This window comes from Suricata suricatta, chromosome 1, assembly GCF_006229205.1.
Source record: "Suricata suricatta isolate VVHF042 chromosome 1, meerkat_22Aug2017_6uvM2_HiC, whole genome shotgun sequence".
In the NCBI taxonomy this organism is placed as follows: domain Eukaryota; kingdom Metazoa; phylum Chordata; class Mammalia; order Carnivora; family Herpestidae; genus Suricata; species Suricata suricatta.
This window is the reverse complement of record NC_043700.1, coordinates 193,742,735-193,753,246: the sequence shown is the minus strand read 5'-3', so window position 1 is coordinate 193,753,246 and position 10,512 is coordinate 193,742,735. Positions and strand designations below refer to the sequence as shown.

The window sequence follows — 10,512 nt, the reverse complement described above, 5'->3', positions numbered from 1 at the left end:
AAGACAAGGTGAGAAAATACACACAGTGGTAGATGCCAAGTAATCCGCACCTACTGTGCGCATCGCACTAAGGGGTCGCGTAGGACACACAAACGGCCCGGCCCTGAGAGGCGCATCTGAGCAGAACACAAGGTCAAAGCGGGCCTCCCGAGAGGCCGGCTCCCACGGCTTCACGCCAGCCCCTGCCCCTGCACGCAGGCCCGGGCGCGCCTGTGCGAGGACGGCGCTCAGTGCCTGCGCCGGTGGGGGCTTCAACGCGCGCTGGCTTCCGGGAGCCCGAGGCCCCTCCCTGGGGCACACTCTGGGGGGGGGGGTGCCCTCAGGCAGTGACCGGCCTCCGGTGACTGTGAGGTGGGGAACCTGCTCCGCGCTGGGCCTGGGCTGCGGGTGGGGCACGCTGCCACCTTCGTCCACGGCAGGCACACTACTGTTCAGATAGTTCATTTAGTTTTGTCTTTCCAGTGAAAATTATTTAAAATTTTTAATTATTAACATTTCTTTATTTTTGAGAGAGAGAGCGAGTGAGCGAGCGAGCGAGCGAGCATGAGCAGGGGAGGGGCAGAGAGAGGGGCAGACACAGAATCTGAAGCAGCTCCAGGCTCTGAGCTGTCAGCACAGAGCCCGACGTGGGACTCGAACCCACGAACCTCGAGATGGTGACTTGAGCCGAGGTCAGACGCTCAACGGACTGGGCCCCCGGGCGCCCCGGCAGTTTTAAGAAACTACAGCGAGCCAAGTTCCAGACATATCTCACACACGCGCCCCAGGGGATAGGAAAAGTGCTTTATTCAGCGGCGCTCCTTCCTTCCTTCCGGGGAGGACACACGAGCACTTTCACTGCTGGGGGCCCGGCGGGGGGCTCATTCACGTTCTGGGTGGGGCCCCCCCGAGGCCAGCGGACCCTGCGGGAGTGTGGACAGCTGTGACCCAGGGTGGATGCCCACGGAACGCCACTCGAGTCTCAGCCCCTCCCCAAAGCTCGGGAGCACTCAGCGCTCTGGGAGCACCGCCCCCCATGCCCTGCGGGGCAGTGCGCACTTGCCTGCACGCTGTCTCTGCAGCAGCGCCGAGATGCTGATGGGCTGCCTGGGGGTGTGGCCAGGGGAGGCCCGTGGTCCTGCTCTGCCTGGGGCCCAGGGCACCGGTGCCTGGGACAGCCCCTTGCCGGGGACAGGCAGTGGTGGGATCCTAGGAGTAAATTCAACACACACAGACCCTCAGCCACACAGTCCCCTCCCAGGCATCAGCCGTGCCCCCTGGGGAGCTGGCTCAGGCACAGGTCCCTGGGGGCAGCTGTCGTGGGGGGTGGAGAGCAGGGCCCCTCCCCGTGTCCAGCGCCAGGCCGTCCTCTGTGCTGGTGCTCCCCGCAGGGAGGGGCCGGCCCCCAGGGGTGGGGTGCAGTGGGGACCAGGGTCTTGTGGCAGGAGCAGGCTGGGGCAGGCGGGCAGGTGGGGGTGGCTCCGGAATCGCGGCAGCAGGCACACAGAAGGGGCTCTGGGCGGGACGGGGACGCAGGGCCCAGCGACTGGGCTGTGCCAAGGACAAAGCGTGCACTCGCTCACTGGCATCGGAGGCCACTGAGGAGCTTTCGGTAAGGGGGTGACAGGGGAGTGTCCGCCGGTAGAGCCGGCCTGACCTGGAGGGCTGAGGCAGCACCCGGGAATGACCCCAGTGGGGTCCCAACATGCAGCAGAGAAAACGGGGCCCCCCCCGACGTCCAAGAGGAAGCGTTACCGGGACGGAGGTCTACCCGGGGGGCGGCATGGCAGCGGCGTCTAGCCCCGCCGGCTCCCGCAGGCGGCACTCTCGAGGGGCAGCTGCGCCAGCTCGCTGACTCACCGTCCAGAACCCTGTCTACACGACGGCAGAGCTGAGGACGCTTATTACCCGCCCTTCACAGAACCGTCCGCTGACCCTAGTCTGCTCCCGCATGGAACACGGCGCAGCCGCTAAACGGCCCCCTCAGAGTCTTTAGTAACAGGACAGCTGCCTAAGTTACACCTTAGTTTCTAAGAAGCAAAGCACAAAGTGGTCTACACAACATAATCCCACTCGGAACACACACAGGGGCTTGGAAGTAGTATGCGGAAGGTCAGCGGCAGGAGCTGCGGTGGGTCGGGCGGTGGGCGTGGGGGCCGGGGCGCTACCTGAGAGCCTGGGACAGGTCGCTGCGGCGGGGCGTCAGGCCAGGGAGCTGAGGGCCACGGTGGGCGACGCCACCTGCGGTGGGAGGAGGAAGAGGTGAGCGAGGGCCCGTCCCCTGCGCTGGGCCGCCCCGGCCACATCCCCAACACCCCCAACACCCCCCACCCTTCCCCACCGGCAGGCCTGTCCGCACAGCAGGAACGGAACTCCTCGAATCCAGTGCTTGGGCCCTGGTGCCCCCAGCCGCCAGGGCACGCCCGGGTCCCCACACCCTGGCTGGGCTGCTCTGCCCCGCGGAGCCTCGGCCCCACACGAGCTCTGGGCCGCGGGCTTGGCTAGGCAGGGCGCCTGGGAAGCAGAGGGCTCAGGAAGCGTCTGGAGGCCCGCGCTCTGCCCCACGCCGCGAAGCACGGGGAAGCAAGGCGTGCCCCCGAGTTTGCAGCACCGAGTCCCGTAGCTCCAGGCCCGGTCTTGTCCCCACCCACACTGTGGGGTATTCACACTCCGGATTTCTGCTGACATCCTCCATGCTCATAAGAAGCTTCTTTTAAAGATGTAAACAGCCCCTGGCGTGCATTAGTCACAGCAGAGAGCAAATCTGAAGACTACTATTGCTTAATACCCGAATTCCTTTGCCTCCAAATTCTGCAGAATTTCACCAGAAGAATGGCAGGGGAGCAGGGAAGACAGCATGCAGGCTCCCGTTTTTTCCTCTCATATTGAAGAAGCTGGATCAGAGAGGGGGAGTGCCTTTCCCAGGGCTGCACAGCACCCAGTGGCTAGCAGGGATCTTGTCTGTCTGCCCACTGGCCGCGTGACAGTGCTCCTGAGTGCGCAGGTGACCCTCAGAAGCCTCCGAGAGTGGCTGAAAACCAGGGATGCAAAGTGACTCCTTATTTACCTTCCATACTTGGTGATGGCTCCACACCACGGGGCCTTGCTCGTTCCACAGAGACCACCCCTCCCGGGCTACTGACACCCACAGAGTAACGATCTGTCTGTGAGCCAGCCTTTGGCACGAAATCCGAGCACCCAAAGGTGCTCCAAATCACCTCTCTGATCTCCCCTACCCCCACCCCCAAACTGCTAAAATGGTCCCAAGTGGCCAATCCCAACCTGTCCTCACAGCCCACCGCGCCTTCCTGTGAAGACCACGCCTCCCCTGCTCCCTCTGCAGGGAGTGACCCAGGGATTCCCCGTGGGCCCCCACGGGCCCGCTGGCCACACGTCTCGATTCAACCTCGGGCACAGTCACGCAGGGTACGTGCTCAACACGTTACAGTCCACAGACAGTGACTCTTCAGAGTACTTTGTGGAGATAACAGCTGTCAACGGGGGTCCCCAGAGGTCAGCGCACGGAGGGTGTGGGGCAGGCGCCCACGCACGGCACGCAGGGTCCGGGCAGAAGGCCCGGCTGGCGGGAGCTCCAGCGCAGGGCACGCCCGGGCTCGGGGCCGAGGCCCCTGCTGCAGCCCCTCTGGACACAGGCGGTCGGACTGAGCCTCTCGGCCTGCCAGCCAGTCAAGGCTGTTCAGGAAAGCAGCACTGTGGAGTGTGGCTTAGAAAGATTTGTGCTGAAAAATGAAAAACCTTTGCTATTTAGAGAGGACAAGTTTCCTTATCCAGAATATGGAAAAATGCCTCTGTGACGACAGACGGACAAGCCCGTGCCGTTTCCTGAATGAGGCAACGACGTGCCACCAAGCAGGGCTGGCCTGCTGGGGCGGGGCCCCGGGCAGCGGGCAGCAGAGGGCCTGTGCCCGGGGCGGGGGGAGCCCCCCGGCACCTTCAGGTGTGCTCGTGGGGAAGGGGCCCAGACCGCGCGGGACCAGGGGCCAGCCGGACAGACGTGACCGCGGTGCGGCGGGGACAGCTGGGGGTGGGCGGTGCCGAGCGGGCTCCCCGCAAGAGACAAGACGGTTCTGGACAAGAAGACGGGGCCGGAGGGCTCTCCGCACGAGGAGGAGGAGGAAGAGGAGGGCCACAGCCGCCCAGGGACGGCCAGCAGCGGTGGGCCACGGAGCCCACCTCCAGGGACGCGGCCCTTCAAGACGCACACAAAGTGAGGACCCTCAGAAGTGGACAGAGCCCGGCAGAACCCACGGCCAGCCGCCCTGCACGACGGCAGCGCTTCCGGCGGAAGGGCAAGGTGGGCGCACAGTGACACCCACGGGAAGGAGTGAACCGTGGGCACTAAGAGTGTGTGTGTGTGTGTGTGTGTGTGTGTGTGTGTGTGTGTGTGTGTGTGACTTCCTCTCGGGACGTTTAAGAAGTGGGAGTCTGTTTAACACAAGTAATTTGAATAGCGAGTTCGTGGGGAACACAGGCTGCTGAATGTGTCCACGCAGCGCACACGGTCACACGGAACCAGGACGTCACATGCAGGGGAAGGACGTCGTGGAGGAGGGTGGCCGAATGTCCCCAGAGCTGAGTCGGGTCTCACGTCAAGCCCGTGACGACCTGTGCGCGGGGTACGTCCCAGGCAATCACAGGAAATCACAGATCACGTGGCTACACCACCAACAGGGGAGGCGAACGTGTGTCTGAGTGGGCTCAGCCGCCCGACACCCCACCCCCGGCCGGGCGGGCTTGACCAGCGACACGGTCCTGGCGGCCGGCGGGGCTCGGCCCGGCGCCCTCTCTCCGTGCGCTCACCTGGCCCCATAAAGCGCGTGCGTGGACATCCGGGGGGCTCCCTGGTGCCTCTGCTTGTTACGGTTTTACGTTTTGTTGACCTAAATACAACATGCTTCCCCCCCTTCTTCCGGTGTCCCTTCTTATAAAGACACTAACTGCATCAGGTCACGGTGCCATCCAACGACCTCGTTTACCTCCTAGAGGTTCTGTCTCCAAACATGGTCACATGGCAGGGGGTTAGGGCTTTCAGGTGAATTTGGAGGGGAAACAACCCAGCCCATAGAAAATCATACACTAAAACTATTTAATGCAAAAAAGGCAGTTAAAGAGATACAAACAAGAAGACATATGTCAAATAATAGCAAAATGGCAGACATATATCCAGAAAGACTGATAACTATATTAACTCTCAGTGGACCAAACACTCCAGTCAAAAGGCAGAGATGACAAGAAAGAATCAGGCAAGAACATCTGATTCTGTGTGCAACAGGCACACTCTGCATCAGACACAAATAGGTTGAAAATTTTTAAATGGGAAAAGATATGCTACGCAAACTGCCACCAACCTAAAAGTTAACTGAAGAAAATCCCACCATCAAACATAATTACTGAGGTATGAATCCACCAGTCAAAATAAGGCCTGTCCACCGAAAACCACCAAAGATCCAGGAGGTGGAGAGGCGGGCACGGCACGCCAATGGGTTCAGAGTCAGGACTATGCAGACAGCAGTTTTCCTCCAAACTGATGTGCAGATGCAATATAATTCCTGTCAAATTCTCATCAGGATTTTGGGGTAGAATTTGACAAATGGACCTTAAGATTAATGTAAAAATGCTAAGGACCTAGAATAGCCAATTATTTTGGTAAATTAAGAACAAAGTCAGAGGGCTTCCACTGATACCAAAATTTACGGTAAAGCAAAAGTAATTAAGAAGATGGCATATTGGGGGTTGCCTGGGTGGCTCAGTGGGTTAAGTGTCTGTCTTCAGCTCAGGTCATGATCTCCTGGTTTGTGGGTTCGAGCCCCACGTTAGGCTCTGTGCTGATAACTCAGAGCCTGGAGCTGCTTCAGAATCTGTGTTTCCCTTTCTCTCTGCCCTCCCCTGCTCATGCTCGGTCTCTCAAAAATAAATATTAAAAAAACTTTAAAAGATGGTATTTTTGAAATTTTTATTTATTTTTAAGTAATCTCTACACCAATGTGGGGTCAAACTCACGACCCTAAGATCATGAGTAACATACTCCAATTGAGCCAACCAGGCGTCCTTAGGAAACAGTATTTTGGTTAGTGGAAAAGAACACAAAGTCAAGAATACTTTGGCAGTTATGATCAATTGATTAACTTAATTTTGGACTGCTTATACGCAGAATTACAACTGACTTGTATCTGGATCTTGTATCCTATAATTTTACCCACCTTGTTTATGACTCCTAGTAGTATTCTTGAAGATTCCTTATGATTTTCTGCAAACAGGGGCACATCATCTACAATAAAGACAGTCTACTCACTCTCACCCAGCCCAGGTGCCTTTCACGCCCTGCTCTGGCTGGGGGCCCCAGGGGATGCCACACAGGAGTGGACTGTGGGCCTCCCGCCATGTCCGGGGTCTCAGAGGACAGCATGATCTCTTCCAACAGCACCCGGTCAGCTGTGGGTTTTCTGCAGAGGCTCTTTACTTGGTGAATAAGTTGCCTTTTATTACATGTTTTGTGAGTTTCTATAATGAATGACTGTAGAGTTTTGTCAAATTATGAAAAGATCTAATGTTTTTTAGGTCCCTTTTTCTACTAATATACTAATTAGCCGATCTTCAGATGTCAAACATCCTTGAATTCCTCGGACAAATCCCACTTTTGGGATTTGTGGTGGTGATGGCAATCCTTTTCCTATGTTGCTAGATTTCATCGCCTCATACATTTCTGAAGAATTTTGTATCTGTACTCATAAGGAATACTGCTCAATTATTTTTCATCTTTAGCTTTGCTAAGATACTGCTGACCTTATGAAAACTGGAAAGTGTTCAGTCCCCTCCTATTTTCTGAAAGAATGCATATACAACATTAGCTCATTACATCTTATAAAAAATTCACCCGCAAAGCTATTGGGAAATGGGCTTTTCTTTGTGGAAAGCAATTAAAATTAATAAGTCAACTTCTTTACTTGATGGAGGTCTATCCAGATTTACCATTTCTTCTTGACGTAGTTTGGGTAATGTCTTTATAGGAATTTACTCATTTCATGTCCTCTACTTTGTTGGTATAAAAGTATTCACAATATTATAATCCTCCTAATATCTGTAGGGTGTATAGTGCTATTACTCTTGATCCTGGTAATTTGTGCTTTCTTGGTCACTGTAGGTAAAAAGTTTACCAATTTTGCTAATCCTTTCAAGGGACAAGCTTTAGGCTCCACTCACTTTTCCGTGAGAGTTTCCTATTTTATAGATTTCAAATTTATTTCATTGTAGCCAGCTTCCTAAGGTGGATGGTCACTGGCTTTAGATCTCCTTCCTTTCTAACATAAGAATTTAAAGCTATACATTTCCCTCGAGGTATTGCTTCACCTGCATCTTTTTGTTTTATTTTTTTTAACATATGCAATTATTTTCACCTGCATCTTATACATTTTGATATGTTGTATTTTCTTTCATTCATTTTCTGATGTTACTGGCGAGTTTTTCTCCTTGATCCATTAAAAGTTACAATTGTGTTAATTTCCAAATACTTGTTGTATTTGCAGATTTTTCTTCTGTTGATTTCCAATTTAATTCCATCGTAGTCTGGGAATCCACTCTGCATGACCGTGGTCCTTCGGCTGCGTCGGGAGTGGGTCTACATCCCGGTGCGCGGGCCGCCCTGCGGAGCGCCCGTCCGGAAAGAAGCGCGCGCTGTGCTGCCCCCGCGTGGGGTCCACAGCGGTCAGGTAGGTCAGTGGGGAACAGTGTTGTTCAGTCACTGGAGTCGGGTGCTGAAATAGCCCAATCACAACCGTTGAATTACCATTTCCATTTCTGTCAGTTTTGGCCGTATGTATTTTGGGTCTTTCAGTTTTGGTGCATCTACACTAATAATCATTCTGTTTTCCTGGTGTACTGACCCTTTCATCATCATGAAATGCCCTTCGTGTCCAGTCATATTTATCTTAAAAAACCTATTTTTTCTGATTTGAAAATAGCCTCCCTAGCTCTGTCCTTGAAAGATCTTTTCCCGTCATTCTTCTATTTGTCTCCTTGAATCTCAAGTGTGCCTTTGGTCAGGACTGCCCCTTGCGCCGCCCGGCAATCCTGCTCCTCCACCGGCTTGTGTAGTGTGTTCACGCCTAACGTCACCCCTGGTGGGTCGGGTCTCCCTGGTGGGTCGGCTCTGCGCCGGCCATGTTGCTGTTTGGTCCTTTTGCCTCTTTCCTGGTCTAGCTGCTCCACCAACCTCTGAGAAGAGTATTGATCCCTAAAACCCATTTGTCAACTCCTTTCCGTCTTGTCTGCTTTGGCTCCACTGATCAGCTCTGCAGTTGTGTGCGAAGCCACTGAGGCGTCCCTCCTCGCCTCCAGAAACATCCTGCGTCTGACACCGCTTCGCTCAGGATTCACACCGTAGCTCCAGCTCCTCTGGTCACCGTCTACACGGTGCGCCCACCCTGTCCTCAGCTTCTCTGCGCTGCTGGACCACGGCGGGCTCCGGCAGACTGCGTGCGGCTGCGGCTTCTCCGCCCGGCCTGGCGAGCGCGGCCTTCCCACCGGGGTTGCGTCCTGTTCGCGGTTAAGGTAAGCATCGATAGGTCGGATTTACACCTATTCGCGATTTATTGTCCAAAAGGTCCCTTTTTCCTTCTTGTCTGCCTTGCCTTTTTTCCTGGTAAACAAATGCTTTTTATTGTAATATTTTAATTCCTCTTGATTTTTTAACTGCATCTTTGGAGTCATGTTTGTTTGTGTTTCCCTCAGACAAGTCTATCTAGTTAGGGCTGACTTCGTGCTGGTGGGGTGTCACTCCACTCTAACGGCTCCGCCCCACGTGTCATATCTGGTGGCCGTGTCAGACTCGATACTTCTAGCACCTCATGTTGGGCAGAGTACCAGAGAATGAGACCCCTCCCCCCCCAGTCCTGTCCATCTGTACTTTCCATTCAACGCCTTCCTTTAGGATTTGCTGTAGGGCAGGTCCGCTGGCAATACTTCTGTTTCAGTGACTCTGTGAGATGCTTATTTTTTCTCAACTTTTGTTGTTTTAAAATGTTTATTTATTTTGAGAAAGTGTGGGAGCAGGGGAGGGACCGAGAGAGAGTCCCAAGGAGGCTTCCCGCTGTCCGTACAGGGCCTGATGCGGGGCTTGATTTCAGGAACTGTGAGATCATGACCTGAGCTGAAATCAAGAGTCAGACACTTAACCAACTAGGCCACAAGGTACTCCTATTAAGGAGAATTCTATTAGATACAGAATTCTTGGCTGACCCAGGCCTGGGGGGTTAGAATTGAAGGTCCATAATCCTTAAAAAAAACTACTGAAGACAGCAGACAAGCAGCGTCAACGAGCCCCGGTGGCTGTATGAGATGGAGGACGTCCTCCGAGGGGACTCGCCCAAGAGCAAGCAGGCTTCCCGGGGGCTGCCCGCGCGGGCACCGTCCGCAGCCCCGTGCTCCGCGGGGACGGGCGCGCCGCACCTGCAGTGTGCTCTCTGCGGCTCAAAGAAACACTGACTAATAAGGGTACAGACCTGTGCAAACCTTAACAGTTGGGAATCTGGGTAAGGGGAACAAGGGAGTTTTTCATATTGTTCTTACTATTTTTCTGTGTGTGATTTCAGAAATATTTTCATAACAAATTATAAAAATACCAAGTTGGGACACTCATCTTATACTATATCTCCAAATTCATTCCAAGGACCTTGGGAAAAGGTAAGTATTAAGAACTAGAAGAAAATGATGTGAGTATGAAAAAAATCTCCAAATACAAAAATCTGTGAAGCAAAAACACAAAACAAAACAAACAACAGATTTGAGAACATAAAAATGTTAAGCATCTATGGCACAAAAACTGACACACAGATCAATGGAACAGAAGAGAGAACTCAGAAATGGACCCACAAACGTATGGCCAACTCATCCCTGACAAAGCAGGAAAGACTATCCAGTAGAATGAAGACAGTCTCTTCAGCAAACAGTGCTGGGAGAACTGGACAGTGGCGTGCAGAGAAATGAACCTGGACCGCTTTCTTCCACCGCACACACAAATACGCTCAGAATGGATGAAAGACCTAAATGTAAGACAGGAAGCCATCAAAATTCTCAAGGGGAAAGCAGGCAAAAACCTCCTTGACCTTGGCCGCAGCAACTTCTTACTCAACATGTCTCCAGAGGCAAGGGAAACAAAGGCAAAAATGAACTACTGGGACCTCATCAAGATAGGCTCAGCGAAGGAAACAGTCAGCCAAACTAAAAGGCAACAAACAGAATGGGAGAGGCATTTGCAAATGACACATCAGATAAAGGGCTAGTCTCCCAAATCTACAAAGAACTTACCAAACTCAACACCCGAAAAACAAGTAATCCAGTGAAGAAATGGGCAAAAGACATGAATAGACACTTTTCCAAAGAGGACACCCAGATGGCCAACCGACACATGAAAAGACGCTCAACGTCACTCATCGTCAGGGACACACAAATCAAACCCACACCGAGACACCACCGCACACCCGCCAGAACGGCTAACGTTAACAACCAGGCAACGAC

General features: G+C 53.6%; 1 protein-coding gene across 1 annotated transcript in view; it reads right to left on the bottom strand.

The window, feature by feature from the left end:
• Window positions 1-769: 769 nt before the first annotated feature.
• The window catches only part of RNF212 (ring finger protein 212), a 35,611-nt gene continuing 25,868 nt past the window's right edge, over window positions 770-10,512 (bottom strand). Inside the window, exons 10-12 of the mRNA XM_029949730.1 lie at window positions 2,148-2,220; window positions 1,043-1,188; window positions 770-902 (exon numbers count right to left, since the gene is read on the bottom strand). Of these exons, the coding sequence (XP_029805590.1) occupies window positions 865-902; window positions 1,043-1,188; window positions 2,148-2,220 (257 nt within the window). The 3' untranslated portion in view covers window positions 770-864. The remainder of the gene's footprint in view (window positions 903-1,042; window positions 1,189-2,147; window positions 2,221-10,512) is intronic.